The sequence below is a fragment of the Drosophila erecta genome, unplaced genomic scaffold (genome assembly GCF_003286155.1).
Source record: "Drosophila erecta strain 14021-0224.00,06,07 unplaced genomic scaffold, DereRS2 tig00000092-arrow-pilon, whole genome shotgun sequence".
Lineage (NCBI taxonomy): Eukaryota > Metazoa > Arthropoda > Insecta > Diptera > Drosophilidae > Drosophila > Drosophila erecta.
Genome location: NW_020825207.1, coordinates 10,091,910 through 10,111,991, shown reverse-complemented (window position 1 = coordinate 10,111,991; position 20,082 = coordinate 10,091,910). Strand labels below are relative to the sequence as shown.

At 39.6% G+C, this 20,082-nt stretch overlaps 2 protein-coding genes across 2 annotated transcripts; one reads left to right on the top strand and one right to left on the bottom strand.

Annotated features, from left to right (window-relative positions):
• Positions 1-7,717: 7,717 nt before the first annotated feature.
• Positions 7,718-8,427, top strand: LOC6548041. Its single transcript, XM_001975199.2, has 2 exons — positions 7,718-7,828; positions 7,896-8,427. The coding sequence occupies exons 1-2, from the start codon at positions 7,802-7,804 to the stop codon at positions 8,265-8,267; spliced, it is 399 nt and encodes a 132-aa protein (XP_001975235.1). The 5' UTR covers positions 7,718-7,801; the 3' UTR covers positions 8,268-8,427.
• A 1,492-nt stretch (positions 8,428-9,919) lies between these two features.
• LOC26526691 lies at positions 9,920-10,352 on the bottom strand. Its single transcript, XM_026980764.1, has 2 exons — positions 10,211-10,352; positions 9,920-10,157 (listed from the first exon to the last, which is right to left on the bottom strand). The coding sequence occupies exons 1-2, from the start codon at positions 10,331-10,333 to the stop codon at positions 9,951-9,953; spliced, it is 330 nt and encodes a 109-aa protein (XP_026836565.1). The 5' UTR covers positions 10,334-10,352; the 3' UTR covers positions 9,920-9,950.
• Between the last annotated feature and the right edge of the window lie 9,730 nt (positions 10,353-20,082).

Sequence of the window (20,082 nt, the reverse complement as noted above, 5' to 3'; positions counted from 1 at the left end):
AGCAGCAATATTTTTCTGGCCATTCCATTCCAATTCGACTCGAAACTCTTCGCTCTCTTTCTCGCTCTTCGTGTCATTCTCTTTCGCTTGCTTCGCTCCACCAAAAGCCGACTATGGGCCACATACTCCCTTATTGTGGCATTTTAGCAGCAGAACAGTTTAAAGAGTATGAATTATATACAAGTTTGTAAATTATGGTATATCCGTTTGTTCAGCTAAAATGTTATAGATGTGCACATTTTTTAAGCGTTTGATGAAACACCATGTTTGAGCAACCTTCGAGTTCGCAAGAAAAAGTTTGTTTGTCCCACAGTGCAACGAGCTCTCTTGTACGCTCTTGAGAGAACTTTTATCCGATGAAGAGACTTTGAGTGGTTTTGTGTTGTTGGTTAGCGAGGGGGGCTTTTTTGAGGGGTTAACGAGTTCAATGAAGGCGAGTCGAGTTGACAATCAACTAAAAGGTTAACTGGCCAAAAGTAGACAGATTTAAGCTTTTTGGCGTAGGTTGCGGACTATAAAATAGCCTGGCAACTAAATTGTGCAAATCGACGACTATATTTATGAGGGAAACTAGATAATGAAATTTTGTGGGGTGATAAAAATAATTAGTTAGCTGTTTTACATTGAAGACATTTTCAAGAGTTAGAATATTAACTCCTACAAATTATTGAAATTTCTGAAAATATTGGTGGGAAACGTTAGAATTACGATTTTGGGCACGAAAGTATCCAATATTTATATTAGTGGCATAGAGGATTTTTTTCAATTGAAATCTTTAGCTTATAATTAATATCAAATAAGCACTAAACATATAAAAAACAGTTATCTTATATTTTTTGTAATCTTTCAAAGTGCAAAACTTTATAGTTTTCAGTAAAATCTTGGTAAAAATTTGCAAATGCATAATATGCATAAAAAGATGAATAAGAAATCACAAATAGGGTCTCCAATTATTTTTGGTTTGTTTTATTTAACTATTTTTAAGAAAAACCAAATTGTTTGGGCAACAATTTTACTTATTGATGCATAGGTTGGTCAAATAAATTTTGAAAAATACCATCGCTCTAATTGCTCACACACCGCAATGATAATTAATGTTCTGCCTACAGCTTCCATTTGGGCCTGAGGACAGAAATAAGTGAACTTAGTGAATTGGAACTTTGCTCGCTCTGTCAAAGTCACCTTCAAAGTGTGTTCGATATGTTCTAAATCATTTACGTAAATGCATCCCATCCATAACGGTATAGCTATATATCCGAATGCAGCCCAGCGGGCCGAAAATAGAAATATGTAACACACACAGCCAACACTCTTGACATTTCTATGTCATAAATTTGTTTCGTTCTTTGGATTTTTTGGCAGCGTGCACTGAGCAAAAGATATGGTCCCAACACCCCCCACATGGCAATTAAAATATGTGTGGAAAGGCGGGGAAAACCACTCGCACTGTGTGGCGTTTGTTAATTGTAATAAAAAGTGAATGTAAGCGATTGCAGGAACGGAAAACCAAGTCCAACCAGAACGGCCATGTGAAAGCCATATGAAAGGGAACAGAGAGAGCGATCCGAACAGATCGAGGAACGCCCCCGCAATGATCTTAGCTCCACTATAAGGTGGATATACAACGCCCCCCGCCCCCTGCATTTGGCTTATTATTAGAAGTCCATCGGTGTGTGTGTGTGTGTGTGAGTTGCCTATTTTTAAACGATTTCAAATTGGAGTTTTTGTCAGTGACCCGGCGGAGAAACAAAGAGTGGTAATGGAGCTCGGGGGCAAGTGAAAGGTTTTTGGTCTGCACATGATGCAAAATGAATTACAGCGTTTCAGCCGCGAACTGAAGGTGTGGTAAGCTTGGTTAAGCAAATAATAAGTTATGTTTACTAATAGTAGAGATAAATCAGATTTGCGGCCATTATGATTGGAATGTGCCGAATCACCTCCGAAACATGTAATTTTTTAAGGCCCGATGCCGACAGTTATTAGGATATTAACAAGATTAACTACTGTTCGGGTAGCATTTTAAAAACAAATCAAGGCTGCTGAGACTAGAAAGGCAATTAATTCGAAAATAAACCTACTCATTATATCAATCCTTGCATCTAGAGTGCTGTAATACATTTCCCTCACAACGCTAATGACCCAGCAATTAATAAAACTTATAGACGCACTTGCGATTCCATCATCGTAGATCTACGTATTTATAGAAGATGTTATCGGCAAATGACATCTCCGTCTCGGTACCCAAAAACGCCCACCGCAGCATCTTGAAAACATCATTAGCAACACATTTATCGGCGCTGCCTCTCTCCGCTGCAGCAGCCTTTCAAATGTGGGCTGCTAGCGTCTGCTACGGATTGGGATTCGGACGCAGATACAGATACAAATGCGAGAACGCTGGCCGAAAGATACACGAACTCGTAGCGTAGACGTGCTGGTGGAGCGAAACCGGTTCCGGGCAAAATCAAAAGTTGCGCAGACGTCGCCGACTCAGCTGCTCTGCTGACCAAGCCGGAGTTTTGGGAGTCGGGGACGGGGACTGGAAGCTGCGAGGGGCCGGGGCGGGCCTGGAGTGCTAAAGTACACAAAGGCAAAGTTTTCGAGATCGGTGCACAGGGAGAAACGTTCTAGTAAAAACTTGTAATAAGTTCAGAAAACTCTTTTGCAATGCAACCCTTAACATTTTTAGGGAATCGGAAACAATGATTTGGCCGTGTGGATGCTGCGTATGCGCAGCCCGTTTCTCTGAGTGCACCGCTCCGTGCGTGAAGTAGTGTAGGTAAATCAGATTGGGGAACCGGCGCCGAAACGGGTTTACTTCTCGTTTGTGCTACACCTTTTGCGCCTGTTCCTGGTTCCGATCCCCATTCGAGAACGTGTTTCAAGGCTTTTTCGAACGGGGTGTGTAACCAGTAGCAAAGAAAACAAAAAGTAAATAAGAAGGCGCGGAAAAAGGAGGTCGCCGAATGAAAAGATCGCGGCCAAACAAAAGACACCACACGAGAAAATCGGGCTGTAGGGATTGGCCCGTTGCCGTCGGGCTGCAGAACGGTAGGTATAATAAGGCCCACCCTAATCTAATTAGAAATAACGGCAAGAACAAGTCGAGTATTTCTGCGCACGCGATCGCAAGAGACCGGCTAGTGCATATAAATTGGCATAAATAAAGCAAAAGTCACGTCGATTCGTGTCCAAAAACCAAAAGCCAAACCAGTTTCAAATTCCAGATCAGATCATCGCAATGACGTAGCCTTCTTATTTCTCCGACCCGATACTAGTGCAATCTGAGTCAGCTCCTGCGCGCTTCTCTTAAGAAACTCCCCAAGAGCCGGATCGCGCAGACATACATACATATATATAGATACATATGTGCGTGGGTGCCGCACAAGTTGAGTCACTCGGCATCCCCCCCTTCCCCTTTTCACAGTCCCCCACAGATCTCTTATCACTCAAAAGTGTCGAGTGCACAGGGGGGCTGCTCTTGAGTGCCACCGAACGTTCGAGTTTGAGTTTGAGTGTTGAGTTTGAGTTTGAAGATATTCCACTGAGACCGAGCGCCAGATTGTCTCGGGCAAAGTGTTCCCACTTTATCGGGGTTGCAACGGAAATTCGAGTGCTACTGCGTTGATTTTATCAAAATGAGATTACCAATCATTGTATTTCAGTCCGTTCTGTGTATAAAAAGGTTTTAATAAGATATACTACAATATAATGTTTACTTCTAAATGTTTTCCTAATGGAGTTGCGTTCCACTAAAAAATGTCTAAAATACATAAAATATGTAGTAATAAAAATGTATTTAAAGCAGCTGAATGGATTGCTTCATTTCGTTTCTGAAATAAAGTCTCTGAACCTGAATAAAAATATTATAATACACAAGGAACCCTTATTATTATTATATTAAATAGTAAGAAAAATGTATTTAAAGCATCTGAATGCTTTGCTTTATTTCGTTTGTGAAATAAAGCCTCCTAACCTGAATAAACCTAATATATTACTCAAGCAACCCTTATTTAAGTTCTGAATTGCTATTTAATTTAGCGCAGTGCACATTTGCATAATGCAACATTATTCCCTCTACTGTTCACTGTACTGGTATTATTTGTATTTTGATTCGCACCCTGGCTCCGTGTTACTCATTAAGTTGCTCTGTTTTCAACTTGGCTCCTATCGCTACCTGCATTCGAATTCAAATTAAGCAAATTACCGAAAATTTCGTTTGTTGGGCCCCTGAATGCCACGCCCCCTGCCCCAGTGTTTTCTTCTTCTTCGCTTAATTACTTACAACTAACTGCAGGGTGAAAAGTTTGCACAGCCCGCCCCCTTTTTGCGCCCACTACCACTGCCACTTGCACTGCAATTGAAACCGAAGTTACAATCGCATATCAAGCCCTAAGACAAAAGGCAAACATGCTTCGCTGAGTTTCCACCGAAAAGTGGGCGGTGGGTGCTTTTGGTGGGGGCGTGGGCGTGGCAGGCAGACTGCATAGTCGAAGAAATTACGCTGATTGAACACTAATTTATTTGTTTGTTTGTTTTAACATTTTCGCCGCATTCAAGGGGGCATTTGGGTGGCGGTATCGGAAGACGCGAGTGGAAAAGTGGATAAAAAGTTTTCCCTGCGCCAGGTGCAAAGCGCCTGCATGTGTGAGTGTCGGTGGGTGGTGGGCGGTGGGGGTGTCAAAGTGGGCGGACTTTTCGGGGGGTGGTCTTAGCTTTGTGTGTCTGCTGTTGCTAGCATCTTTTGGCTTTTTGTTGCTATTCGTAACTGAGGTTCTTTGTCTGCCATTGCCGCTTTTTCGCTTAATTGGCTGTAATTGAAATCGTTCAAAGGGGTGGAAAAGGGGGTAATGTGGAAACAGAGTTGGTTTCACTAGGTTAAGTACTAAAAAAAGATGTATAATTTATAAGAAAGCTTAAGGTAAGCTCATGCTAAATGTCGAAAAACCTGTAGATGCAATCATATTAAATTTATATGAAATATTGTTGAAAAATTACCCATTTGGAATCATTGGTTCAAACGAGTGTGCGTTTTAAATACCTAGAACATGCCTTTTTCGAACTTTAATCATGACTTATCAACATAAGGAATCTGACCGTATTGAAGTCTAGTTATTTTTTCGGTTTCAGTCGCACTGCCATTCTCGTATTTAGAGGAATTTTTTGTTGTTGCCTGCGGTCGAGCCTTGTTTGTCCCGAAAATTTTGATATATTCACGTTTTGGCTTTTTGGCCACAGTTTTGGCCGTGTGTGTGCACTGGCCTTCTGGTTTTCCTTCTAGTTTCTTTGCCCGTTTTTCCGATTCTCCCTGCCGCCGGACTGATGTGGCGACCTTTTAGCGAACGTTTTCGCCATTTGCAGTTTTTCGCCTGTGGCAGCGAGAATGTCGCTTTTCCCTTGGCCCCCTAGTTTTTCCTACGCTTTTCCTTTTTCCATTTTCTTTTTTGCGAAAAGTGCATGTGTGTGTGAGTGTGTGCGCTACCCGGCGATCTCTGTTTGTGTTTTCCGAGTACTTGGTTATGGTAATCGAATTTCAAATTATTGCCAAGAGCTATATCCGAATGGGGAAACCCCGGAATATGTCTCTCTCTTCTTTTTACTCTTTTCATGCCTTCCTTTTCGATTTTCCATGCCAAAAGTTTTTTTTCGCTATCCTTTGTTGTTCTTGTTGCGGAAGATGAATCTGTTTTTTTTTCTCAGTTTCCGTCGATTCTCCTTTGTTGTTGTTTGTGTTTATGTTTTGGCTAGTTGCTGTTGATGTTTTCCCTCCGCCTGCCTGTGTGTGTGTGTGTGTGAGTGTGAGTGTGTGTTTTCCGAGGTTTTCCTGTTTTTCCATCCTTGCACTGCTGTTATTGTTGTTTACATCCTGTTTTTGGCGCGCTTTGAATATTTTGCGGTGCATGTTTTGTCATGCAATAATTTAATTGTCGGATTTGGCAGCTTAAAAGCATCCCGCCGCCCCCGATATCAGCCACCCACAAATGTGGGGGGCGTGGCAGGTGTGGGACGATTGTTTGTTTGTTTGTTTGTTTGCTAGGAGGACGGACAGGCTGACACTTTGTGCTTTATTTATGTTTGGATTTGGCTTGCTGATGTTGTTTGGGCTTTTGTGTTTTGTTTTCTTTTGACAAATTGCTTAAATTTGTTTGCTCTGGAGTGTTTTTTGTGTGGCGCTGAATTTACATAAATCATTTTAGCAACTTTTATTTCAAGGTGAGTTCACTTTAATAATGCGCGTGCAAAGCTTTATGATGCTAAAAAACGAACAGACTTGTGCCATTGTTTTTCAGGTTTTTAGTTTCAAAGCACTCTATTTCACTTTAATTTATGAACTCCGCCTTTTTTATAACTTTACTTTTTATAAATTATCAGACTCTCCAGCTTAAAAACCAAACTGCTGCGCTGTTGAAAGAATAATCATTTCTCAAATGCCTTAACATGAAGATACTAGATCTTTAAGCTGCTGAAATCTTAACCCCGTTCTTTGTTAGTATCTATAATTCCCACCCAGCTGCATTATCTGCGACAGTTTGCTGTCCTTGGGGCACAGTGTCACTATAATTAATAATCAACAGCAGCTTAAAGATTTTAATTAAAATCAACGACAGACGGCAGCTTCTTCGGTTCTTTATCTCCGCTTTTATTGTCAACTGTGGGCTCTGGCCCTCCATTCCCGGAAAATGCAATCCGTAAGCCCCCATCTAACCACCTCCATTGGTAAACTACTCCGCTGCCACATCGACCTGCGTTGATTTCTTTTAATTTAGCCGCAATGACCTGCATCGAAATGCTTTGGTGTGCGTGTGTTGGCTGAATGTCCTGGATGCTGAATCCTGCACCCAGCATCCTGCAGCCTCCACACAGGATGTATAGTAGGGCTCGCCGTCGCCTTCAGCTCCAATTTTAGCTGCAATTCGTTTCCTTGGCAACTTAGCCAAGTTTCAGTTTCAGTTGCAATTACTTGGCGCACCTGAAGTGGCCAACAACAACGGGATGTTGAGTTGAGTTGAGTTGCAGGGGGTCAAAGGTTAGTTTGTTTGTTTGTATTTGCTGCTGCTGTTGCGGTGACGCTGCTGATTCTATTCCTCGTTGGTTTTTTTTCTCTTTCCGCCCAAGATTCACCATTCTGCAGTATTTTTTGCTATCGCTTTTCTGTTGACTTTGCGCTTTCTATTTACGCTCCGCTGTTGTTTGTTGAATTCCAACTGCAATTATGTGAATTTTCACCGTGCACAGCATAAAACATTTCCCCCAGAACTCCGGTTCAAGCAGTTGGCCTGCAGCCTTCTGTTGGCCAAAACCGGGGGCACCAGGTTCCCAGATTCCCAGGCTCCCAGGCTTCCAGGTTCCCGGGTTTCGCCGGTTCTGGCCAAGCTCAAAGTCAAACAGCGCCGGGAAAGTAAACTGAGCTTGAAAGTCAATAAGCGGGGCGCTGGGTTTGGGCCTGAGTGCCACCTGAGTTTCCAAGGATCTCGGCCCGGAAAGTGTTGAAAAGCGTTTAAAGCGTTTTTTTCTTATTTCCCCTTCATTGATTTGGTCAAATGTGTTTCCAAAAACCAAATCGCAGAAGGAATGCTCGAATATCTCCAAATGCTACTGAAGTCAGTTGCATTAATTCCTGTTAAGCTTAAAATAAAAAATAAGAACGAAAATATAACATGAAATAATTATTTTCCACCCAATACAATTTTTAAATACATATTTGACAAACAAGTAATCTTTGATATATTATTCCCTCGAAAAGTGAATAAAAATTTGATGTGAAGATATTTTGATAAATTCTCAGTTTAGGTAAAACAAAAACATGGCTCGTCGCAAAAACAAAGAACAAGTAAGTCAAGCATAAGGTATTTTATATCTGTATTTTAAAATCTGTATAAATGCATATATTTTCACAGATGCTGAAAGAAATGTTTAAGCGGCCGCAAAAAGCGGATCGCCCGTCGCTGGAAGATCAGAAAAATCTGAATCTGAAACGAAAGACAATGAATCCGGCGGCAGCGGCCAAAAGATACAGCCTTCCTCGAACTTTAAAGAGAAGTGTCATCCGTCAGATTTGCAGATTGCCACCGGAAGCCTGCAGTCAGAATACGGAAGCGCAGGTGAAGTACTTTAATTCGAACTACGGAAGGAATAAGAACGCCAATCTCAGCCGACCCGATTGTCATAAGCCTACTTGTCCCCAAATTCTCAGTTCCATAAAAGCCAAGGAAAATCTGCGAATGAGTCCTGCATCGCGGCAGAGATCGCAAAAAACGAAGAAAAACTAAGTCTTTGGATCTGTCTTTGACAAGGATTCCATGATTATGCGGTCCAGGACTTTTGTATTCATCGCCAAGTCCTGTGAATATACAATACTACATGTACACAAAAGCCTTGTGATTATATAATTTGATAAATGCACCTTTTCCGATTTCGTTTCAATAGAAACCGAAGTTTGACATGTTTTTAGAGGTTCTTTAAAATTGAAGCTGCCGCCGAGCCTTGAGAAAGCCCATCGAAGTAGAAACCCTTACTAGTTATTTGTGCATGTGTTGTCCTTAGCTCGTCTTCAAAAGGACTTTCCCCGGCATTCCGTTGGTGTCACGTAGATTTTTCGTTTGCTTTGAGTTTTCAGTTACACGATTTTTGAAAGGGACGAGGTGGAGCAGCAGCAGCGCAGCTAAGCAATCACCAAATAAAAAGCCATCGGACAGTTGCTGAGCTCAGTTTCAATTTTCACTTAAAACAAAGTTGGCCAACGAAGGAGCGGCGCTGCAGAAGGACAAAAACTGGCTGAGCCGAGCTGCATCTCACATGCACATCCACATCCACATCCACATCCACATCCACATCCTCATCCGCATCCAAAGAATCTGAGGGTCGCTCGGGCGTTAACAAAGCGCGCGAGCCGGCTGCCAAATTGTTTTTGCTGCCGCACAGGGAAAATATTCTCCATAAAGCTAATAGATATTTACAAAAAATATACATTTTGTTCTATCATTTATTACTAATAATGAGGTGGGTTATTAACCTGTGCGTGTTTTCCCTTTTTTTAAATAAAATAGTTGTTTGATGCTGGATGTATTTAAAATGTTGGGTAAGTAGCTTAAAAATTCACAAATAAAAATGTGTATTATTTAGCTCGTATTTTAGTGCAGTATGTACTTAAATATGGGAATAGGTGTGATAAAATATTTAAAGAAATACTATAATGGAGATTAACTTGAATAATTCTATTGAAGCAGTTTATGCCCGAAAAACATATGAAATAAAATAGTCTTAAAGTGAATATTTTTCTCAGTGAATGGGTTGTTGGGTTTTGTAATCAGAGCAAAGTAGACGCAGACACATGACGGAACTACCCCTTTCCCTTTCGCCTTTCCCCCTTGGCTTACGTGATTTCAGGCTGCCAAATCACGGATCGGGTTGAGAGAAAATCGTAGAGCTCAGAAAAAAGTCACGAGGAAATAAGGAAAAGCGAACAAAAAAATTATGCTGTCGGGTAGCCAAATATTTCTATGTGCTGCCATGATGAACCAACCAGAAGCGGCAAGGAAAAGCAAAACTAGAGCCAGATTTACAGAGCAAAGGGGCAACGAAAAGTTTGTGTGGCTCACGTGACATTTGTTTTGGCAAGTGTCCTTTTTCCTCATTGTCGTCAAATCAGCGAACGTACCTGCAATGAAAAATTAAAGAAAAGGGTTTTCAGTTGGTTGGCTTTTAGTTTTGTCCGTCGCAGAAAACAATGAGAAGCTGCAGATTCGTGTAAAATATTTATTATGCGCTGGAAAATAAATATAATAGCCGCAAGCGTAACACAGCCGTTTCCAATTCATGTGCTACTTGCGATTAGGATTCGACTAAAAGTTGGTATGTTTACTTATTTTAGCGCATTTATTTATTTCCAACTATTTGGAAATATTTAGAAATAAAGTAATATATTTATTTAAAAATATCCCATAATAACGATCTTATGGAAGCGGTTCATTCTTTCCATATCCCGAGTTGTAGCCCAACCAATCGCCAGTGTATCGAGATCCGCGCTTAGGACAAGGTCTTCTTGTAGTCGGTTTTTTGGTCGTGCGATCCATCCACTTCTTTATCACACCTGGCTCCTGCTCCTTGTCATATCTGCGGCGCATGCACTTTTTCAGTTTTTGGTGAAAGTAATATCCAAGCTAGGGAATTCTCTTCTTAATGACTCATTTTAATTATCACAAAGACCTCTTACAAAGCAACGTCTTCTTGTGCGTGCCAAGTTCGGCAGGCAGGTGCTCATTAGAATGACCCAGGTGAATCCTGCAGCGCAAGGTGGCAATTCTGCCGGCGGAGCGGTTCCCTCCAAAGATGACATTCTTTTCTTGAATATGAAGTCCGACTAATAGCGAATACTAAATTGTTGGAGGGACACAATTCATTTCGACACACTCGAAACTGAGCGGAAAACCACGTTATAACTAAAAATATTAGTCTAGCAATAGATATTAGAATTGGTATTAATATTAGGCCATAGAGATTGGGGCTAGTATTAATATTTATCTCATACTGCCAGATGCTATCTTCTAGATACTTTACCAATTGCAGATTCGAACTGTTGTTTGTACTGTGTTTTAAGTACAACCAGATTTAAATCGATTTAACACAGGCATATGTAAAGGGTCAAATGGGCTGAGGGAATTTCGCTGGTACAGTTGTGTTAGCTGATTGTGTTGGCATTCCGTAATTTTCCGGTTTCCCGATTGCCGCTCTTAATGAGTGAAATTAAGTAGCATACTTGAATGAGCCAGTTGACTGCGCGGCGAGGCATGCAGCAAAAGTGTGAATACAGTTTGGTCCTCTTATTTGCATCGGTTAAATTAAATTAGCTTTAAGTATACGTAGTCAAAGCTTCAGAGACTTGCTTTCAGATTAGCGGACCACGTGGCGTATGCGCAATTTCAGCCACGCAGAGATCAAAAGAAACGCTTGCGCTAAACAAGATTGGTTTTCACAGACGCACAGGTAAGCTCTTAAGCTATATAATTAGTTATCTTCAATTGGGGGAATTTGTAATATTCCCTGCATGAACCACGCAAATTTAATAAGCAATACGATTCTCAAAACAATTAACGTTTCTCTGCGTGGAAAATAGCTGAAATCTATTGACAAGTGGCTCAGGCAAATGCAATGCCAAAGTGGGCGAAAGTTGGTAAAACTTTGCCGGGCCAAAAGTGAGACTGCGAAAAAGAAATGTTCCAGGTGGCAAATGTCAAAGCAGTGGATCCTGGCAGCTGAAGGACAGCAGTCCCGTTCCCCTACCCGTTCCCGTCTCCTTGCGCTGCTTGTTTGTTTGTTTGTGCCATTGTCGTTTGTGAACTATGAACTGTCACACGGAGAAGAGTGCACTAAAAGCGTCGCCTTACGGCAACTGACTTGGAAAGATAATCGCGGGGGGTGTGATGAGTGGGCGGTGCAACTTTTGATAACGGTTTATCTGGGCTGCCGTTGCAGCTTACCTTTTTTAGCCGGGCAACAGTTTCAGCTGACTGGCTAAGTTGGCTTCAAGTTGCCACCGACTTGACTGACTTGACTTTCATCATCATCGTCATTTGCTTTCCAGCTTGAGCTTTCAAAAGGGAGGCGAAAAAAAGTATCTAGGTATCTTGGTATCTTGATGTCGCGACAACTTTTCTTTCTCGCTTCCCTGGCTGGTCCTCATGGTTAGCATTTAATTATTTGAAAAATATGCAATGGCGTGTTGTATTACCGAGGAGGAGAAGCAGGAAGAAAATCTGATCCGATGCGGAGAAAGTAAGCCAGCGAAATGGTGCTAATTTTTAGGGAAGTGCGTTGATGGAAAAAATTTGAAATTAAATTAGAAATTTTTGTATATGTTTCCCATAGTCTTTACTAACCTTACCATCTAGCGGCAAATATAATAATTTTTCATAACTCTTAAAGAATTCGTTTAAAAGGAGTTCAGTTAAAATGCAGTAATTTAATCAATTGTCTGTATTTCATCGGCATGCTTAGAATGCATGTTGCATCTACAGCTGTATTGTTCAGTTTTAAAGTGCAAGAGGGTGAACACTATTTAAGCCCAACTGGCATAAGGAGAAGGACGAGCAGAAAACATCATCTGACAGTTTGGCTAACATTAAAAGCGGCAAAATGTTGCGGCGCTGCCTGGCAAATGACATGATTTCTCAGTTCTGATTCGGTTTCCATTCTGCACTCTCTTCAGTCTGCATTTCTACATCTTCGCATTTCCACATCCCCACATCCACTTCAACTTAAGAACTGAGGGAAACTTTTGCTTATCTGCGTTACAGCCACAAAACCGAATCCCGACTCCAGCTAACCAAGTCGCCACCCTTTCTTCACTTTCTGCACTGTGGAAAACTTCTTTCCACTCAATTGGCCTCCACACCAAATCACTGATTTTGAAAATGTTAAATATATTTTGCAGTTGATTTAGTTATGCTTGAAACACTGTAATTAGCATTCAAGTGCAGCATCCTGGTGCTCATTTCTTGCAGTGTGCTCACATTTTTCCCTTTTGCCATATAGTGCAAAATCTTGAGGCACATGTTTGCTTTTGTTGCTGCTGCTGTGTTCTTTGCTGCGTTTTCCTTGGGTGTATCGGTTTGTCTGGTCCTTGGATGGCAGGTTTTCCTTCTTGGTCCTGATATTTCTACACATGCTCGTCCAGGACTCGTTCTTTGTTGCTATTTCGCCACTGAAGCGGCTGCTGTTTGTGCGTGTTTCATTTTATTTGTTGGCACAAAATTGGGTTTTAGTGGATTTTGTGGCAAATGATTTTTCCTGGCTGCCGTTACGCTTGCATAAACTTTAATTTAATTCTTGCCCAATACAAAAAGTGCGGAACTTCCCTAGGCGGCTGAACAAAAAACAAACAAAAATAACAGCGTGTTTGCAGAGAGTAGAAATAAGTATGTGCATGTTTAATCTAAGAAGTTAATGCTCAGTGCTTAAATTGCTTTGAAACCTCAAATACTTAAATCCTTACACATTCATATATAATTATTACCAATTCTCTAAAATACTATATTCTTTAAATACATATATCCATCTTAATAAACTGCCTACTTTCTGCAGCTTTACTTTCAGTGCTCACAGTAACCAAAGATTGAATTCCAGAAGCGATTAACTGCAAGCTGGATAAATGCAAACTTTTAGATATCCCAACACTTGACTTTATCCGTAAAGTTTGCACGGAGTTTCGGCACTCTTGCATTCATTTCGTTTCCCAATCGCTTTCAATCAACATGCGTATATTGAATTGAATATATTCCTCGAAAAAGCCACAGGACACACTTCCATCAATTCAAATACGTCTGCCAACATCTGTCTGTACATACATATATATTCCCATACATTGCCGCACAAAATGGAAGACACCTACCTACATGGGTAGTAGTTTTTTAAGAAATGCACAAAAGTGCAATTGAGTTGAAAGACGTGCCAAAGGGCGTGCACCAGGTAGAAAAGCCATAAAAATGGCAGCTAAACGTCGGTGGCTGGTGCCCAGGATCCAGATCCCCCGCTCAGGTGAAAAATTATAGCGTAAAATTCATATTTGATGACTTTTTGATTGCCAAACCGAAAACTGTTGCCCCGCCTCCCGCCTCCAAGTCAATCCGAACCGCAATCGCAACCTCAGATTCTGCCTTCAGCTCCGGATTCACACAGCCACATAATGCTGGCAAAAGTGCTTTCAATGGCGTCATTGTCAAGCGTTCTGCAGCCATCGCAATCGCAATCATCATCCTCATCATCATCATCATCACCATCATCGTTATCATCGCATATATCCACCTGCACCTGAACTGCACTCTATATATGTACGCGACTACTGGCTGATCCAAAGCAATGCCAAAGCTTTGGGATTAAGCTGCAGGTGGCTTTGAACTGGATGGATGGATGGATGGATGGCTGGATGGATGGCTGGATGGATGGATGGCTGGATGGATGGATGGATGGATGGCTGGATGGCAGGAAGGCAGCTGGATTTTTACTTTTCATTTTTCCATATTCCGTGTCGTTTGTCGTACTCGAGACCTACCTGATGATGATGACGATGTGCTCGAGTTTCGGTACCAACTCTCAAGATGAATTTCGGTGGCACAAGGACTCCATTAATGAACCTCAGCATGATGGTCATTTAAAATGCATTTCTAATGCAAGTGTCTTCCAGTCGAACTGGGGACTTAAGTTATTTATGAGGAAATAATTATTAAACATCCCCAAACATGCTAGTGCGTCCTTAAAGGAAAAATCTTTAGACTTGAATGCAATTTATTTCTATTCATATTTTTCGAATAGTTTAATATGCATATTACCTGGCTTAAGCCACACTTCATGTATTAACTCTCGTCCCTTTGTATCTCAGTAATCAATTTTAATTAGTTAAGTTCCCAAAACCCATTAATCGTTTTGACTTTTTTCCGTGTCAGCCATCTAATTTCAATGAATGTAAGGACCCGAGGATAAGCCAGAAACGAGGTCCTTTCAGCACCATTCCCTTGTCCTCGCAGATTGGTGTTGATGTGATGGGGCACGAGTGCTGATGACACTAATGCTCCACATGTCCACACGCACACTCAAACTGTGACCCATGAGAAGGATTCGGGATTCGGGATCCAGGACGCAGGACGTCAATGTGTTAATGACTCGATGGCATTGCATAAAACGGCTACGCTAATTTGCATTGTTGTGCGGGTGTGTGAGCGTGTGTGCGAATTGGCCACTGTCAACGTTGTCCTGCCGCACTCGTGTGTAATGATTTGTGCCAGTTTTTCCAGCTTTTCCAGCTTTTCGCGCCTTTTCCCAGCCCCAGCTCCAGCGACCAACAACCTCGGCAGCCCAACGGGCTTATGTCATACAATTAATAAAAGTTTTTATGCCCGCGGAAAAAATAAAGGAAATAATGAGCAAGGCTACAAGCATTTTGTCACACGTTGACCTTAATTACTTGCCACTTTTTACGGGGCCATTAGGTTCCGAATTTAAAGAGCTCTAATGGCGCATATTAAAGTGCTAAATTATGATTGATGGCATCGTTTTGGTTTAAAATTAACAAGTGCAGATAGTTGCCAATCATTCAAATGATTTAAGTGCCCTTAAAGATAGTATAATAATATAATATTATTATATCTAGTTATTTCAGGCTGAAGTTGAACATTTTATAATTTATAGAAAATGAACTCTTTACTGTCCAATAAATTGTAATGATACCTCACCAATTTGACTATCAGCCTTTTTCCGTAGCAAATACCTTTTTGATTTCATAATCCGCTTCAAAACGCATCGGTGACCCAAAATATTTGTAATAATCAAGCGAATGTTTTTAACCTTTTACCTCGCCCATCTCCACTGCATTTCGAGGAAGTGGAACTAGTCTGGCTGGCGCTTACGGCCCAAAGCCAGATCCAAATCCGAATCCGAATCCGTCTCTGAACTGTGACGACAACAATTCCAGCAATTTTTATATGCCATTTGCCGATTTTACAACTTTGCTGGCGCCGTGCTTATGCCGAACTCAAACCAACTGTGGCGCTCTGCTTATGGCCACGTTTGTTGTAGCCGGTTGCTGCTGTAGTTGTTTTTGGCAGTGGCGCCATGGTGGGCTGGCCTGTTCCGGCCAAAAGCGGAACCCCATACTCCATTCCAGTCTTTCGTCCTAGAACCATTTTTTCCCATCAGCCGGGAACGTCGCGTGTTTGGGCCATTTTCCGTTTTCATGGCGTTCGTCGCCAAAATGGCGTTGCGTGCTGCCGCGAAATGTTTGTTGAAAATGGCTCAAATGGGTCCCACTGCAATGGCTCGAAGTAAGGTTTACCCTACGCTGAAGTATTACCTTCCTAGAACTGTTGAACGGAAGGAAGCTATATACAACCTAAAAATTACTCCGAAATTATATGCCCTTTATTTCACATTTCATTGAAATAATACATTTAACAAAGAAAGACCTTTTTTGCATATTTATAAATTGAATTAAGCCTTTTGGAAGCTATTCTAAAAGGGTATATCTGCTAGGGAAATTGCATGGGATCTGGAAGTATTAGTGACAAACACATCGAAATTTGTATGCGTCACAATCGTCAGAGTCGCAGTCGCAATAACAATCACTGCGAAAGGCGAATCAAGTCATTGCCGAAGGAGAAGCTAGAATCATAAAAAGATTTATGGCGCTTTCAAGGCGAAAGACCCAAAGTATTCACAATGACAAAGGGAACTGGGATTTGATATTGGCATTCGGGGAGTGGGAACAGAGCCGGAAAACTGCGTGCGAAAAGTGCTGTGTGGTTCAGGAGGAAATACGAGCCATCTAGGCCAATAAAATATATGAACAAACTCGCATTAACAAGGTAAAGTTCATAAGGAAAATCACCAAAAAGTTGTCTTTGTGGAATGTCGGCATGATGATACATAAATCTAGATGTCAATGTTACTTTATGGACTTGGCCAAGGTTACAGATGACAGACATTAATATTTGTCTAGTTGTATGGCAGTATTTTCCGTCTACTATCCATCGCCTTCATATCCTTTTTTAGTTGGGTGCCTTCTCCACTTTTTGAGCCTCCGAATTTCGGCATTGTTTTAATGCATTTGCAAGCTCTGGCAACTTTGGGGCGTGGGTCGAAAGTTTCGATGGGGGTTTTCCCCCATTTCCATTGTGCAATTGGAAACTTTGTGCAACAATAAAATTGCTGCCAAAAAAATATAAAATAAAAGTAACAGGACACTGCAAAGGCAGCAGGCTAACAATGCAGGCGGCAAAAAAAGAAGGATAATAAAACACAGTGCAAGTCGCCTGGTGTAGCCTACTTATGGATAGGAAAATTGCATGAGGGCGGCAGTGGGTGGAAAAACAGACGCCGCATTTAAACTCTCGACATCCGCGGCGACTTCCGGGCGGTAAATTATGCAGACCCCGTGAAATATCACTCATTGTTCTCGCCATATGATTTAATCGCCAAGAGGCCCGAACAGAAAAAAGTCCGCCGCTATGTGAGATACATATCATATTTCGCAAGTGATTAAATTCATGCCAATGCATAAATAAACAGGAGCTTTGAATAATATTTAATTTTGAAACGATTGCGATCATTTAACTTTTTGTAAAAGATTTACCAACCAGCGGTTTATTTATCAGCGTTCTCTATTCGCAGTTGACGAACCAATTGCCAACGCAACTGAAATGCCTTTCCTTTTGGTTTCTCAGCTATGCATTGGACATCGATCAAAATGTACATCTGTGGCAGATCGAGATGGATTCCGTTTGTTGCTCATACGCCTCGTTGCACAAATATGATTTCCCAGCACGAAACAATCCACAACCAACCGAGTCGCAGTCGAGACTAAATTTATCGTCGTGACAGATTAAATCGAATTGGCTGTAGAAATTTGTTATATATTTATCTTTACTTATAAGTATAGTATATAAGTATATATTCTTGATCAGGATCAATAGAAATTATTTTTTTTAATTTTTTTGTAGCTTTTCTAATGTATAATGTTGAAGAATTAAAAAAAATTAAAAATGTCCCAAGTCTGAAGTTCTAAAGTCCATAACTTAAACAATCTTAATCGGATTTTAGAGTGGCATACCTCTAAATGTTTCTGGCGCAATTCTCTAAAAATCTGCATTCAAATTTGGAAATTTATTTTTTTTACAATTTTTTCTAATTTTTTGATGTTATAATGTTGTAAAGTTAAGATGTGTCCCAAGGCTGAAGTTCTAAAGTCCATAACTCAACCAATCTTAATCGGATTTTAAAGTGGCATACCTCTAAATGTTTCTGGCGCAATTCTCTAAAAATCTGCATTCAAATTTGGAAATTTATTTTTTTTACAATTTTTTCTAATTTTTTGATGTTATAATGTTGTAAAGTGAAGATGTGTCCCAAGTCTGAAGTTCTAAAGTCCATAACTCAACCAATCTTAATCGGATTTTAGAGTGGCATACCTCTAAATGTTTCTGGCGCAATTCTCTAAAAATCTGCATTCAAATTTGGAAATTTATTTTTTTACAATTTTTTCTAATTTTTTGATGTTATAATGTTGTAAAGTGAAGATGTGTCCCAAGGCTGAAGTTCTAAAGTCCATAACTCAACCAATCTTAATTGGATTTTAAAGTGGCATACCTCTAAATGTTTCTGGTGCAATTATCTAATAACCTGCATTCAAATTTAAAAATTTATTTTTTTTTCATTTTTTTGTAATTTTTTTGATTATTTTTTTGTTATAATGTTGTAAAGTTAATATGTGTCCCAAGGCTGAAGTTCTAAAGTCCATAACTCAACCAATCTTAATCGGATTTTAAAGTGGCATACCTCTAAATGTTTCTGGCGCAATTCTCTAAAAATCTGCATTCAAATTTGGAAATTTATTTTTTTTACAGTTTTTTCTAATTTTTTGATGTTATAATGTTGTAAAGTTAAGATGTGTCCCAAGGCTGAAGTTCAAAAGTCCATAACTCAACCAATCTTAATCGGATTTTAAAGTGGCATACCTCTAAATGTTTCTGGCGCAATTCTCTAAAAATCTGCATTTAAATTTCAAAAAATTTTTTATTTAATTTTTTTGTCATTTTTTTAATGTTATAATGTTGTGAAGTTAAGATGTGTCCCAAGGCTGAAGTTCTAAAGTCCATAACTCAACCAATCTTAATCGGATTTCAAAGTGGCATACCTCTAAATGTTTCTGGCGCAATTCTCTAAAAATCTGCATTCAAATTTGGAAATTTATTTTTTTTACAGTTTTTTCTAATTTTTTGATGTTATAATGTTGTAAAGTTAAGATGTGTCCCAAGGCTGAAGTTCTAAAGTCCATAACTCAACCAATCTAAATCGGATTTTAAAGTGGCATACCTCTAAATGTTTCTGGCGCAATTATCTAATAACCTGCATTCAAATTTAAAAATTTATTTTTTTTTTATTTTTTTTGTAATTTTTTTGATGTTATAATGTTGTAAAGTTAAGATGTGTCCCAAGGCTGAAGTTCTAAAGTCCATAACTCAACCAATCTTAATCGGATTTCAAAGTGGCATACCTCTAAATGTTTCTGGCGCAATTCTCTAAAAATCTGCATTCAAATTTGGAAATTTATTTTTTTTACAGTTTTTTCTAATTTTTTGATGTTATAATGTTGTAAAGTTAAGATGTGTCCCAAGGCTGAAGTTCTAAAGTCCATAACTCAACCAATCTTAATCGGATTTTAAAGTGGCATACCTCTAAATGTTTCTGGCGCAATTCTCTAAAAATCTGCATTCAAATTTCAAAAAATTTTTTTATTTAATTTTTTTTGTCATTTTTTTGATGTTATAATGTTGTAAAGTTAAGATGTGTCCCAAGGCTGAAGTTCTAAAGTCCATAACTCAACCAATCTTAATCGGATTTTAAAGTGGCATACCTCTAAATGTTTCTGGCGCAATTCTCTAAAAATCTGCATTCAAATTTGGAAATTTATTTTTTTTACAGTTTTTTCTAATTTTTTGATGTTATAATGTTGTAAAGTTAAGATGTGTCCCAAGGCTGAAGTTCTAAAGTCCATAACTCAACCAATCTAAATCGGATTTTAAAGTGGCATACCTCTAAATGTTTCTGGCGCAATTCTCTAAAAATCTGCATTCAAATTTGGAAATTTATTTTTTTTACAGTTTTTTCTAATTTTTTGATGTTATAATGTTGTAAAGTTAAGATGTGTCCCAAGGCTGAAGTTCTAAAGTCCATAACTCAACCAATCTAAATCGGATTTTAAAGTGGCATACCTCTAAATGTTTCTGGCGCAATTCTCTAAAAATCTGCATTCAAATTTGGAAATTTATTTTTTTTACAATTTTTTCTAATTTTTTGATGTTATAATGTTGTAAAGTGAAGATGTGTCCCAAGGCTGAAGTTCTAAAGTCCATAACTCAACCAATCTTAATTGGATTTTAAAGTGGCATACCTCTAAATGTTTCTGGTGCAATTATCTAATAACCTGCATTCAAATTTAAAAATTTATTTTTTTTACAGTTTTTTCTAATTTTTTGATGGTATAATGTTGTAAAGTTAAGATGTGTCCCAAGGCTGAAGTTCTAAAGTCCATAACTCAAC

Bases quoted from the DNA above. Each gene is read 5' to 3' on its own strand.
- LOC6548041 (XM_001975199.2), top strand. From the start codon at position 7,802: ATGGCTCGTCGCAAAAACAAAGAACAA. The intron at 7,829-7,895 runs GTAAGTCAAGCA...ATATTTTCACAG, and splicing joins GTCGCAAAAACAAAGAACAA to ATGCTGAAAGAAATGTTTAA.
- LOC26526691 (XM_026980764.1), bottom strand. From the start codon at position 10,333: ATGTCATCTTTGGAGGGAACCGCTCCGCCGGCAGAATTGCCACCTTGC. The intron at 10,158-10,210 runs GTAAGAGGTCTT...AGAATTCCCTAG, and splicing joins GCACAAGAAGACGTTGCTTT to CTTGGATATTACTTTCACCA.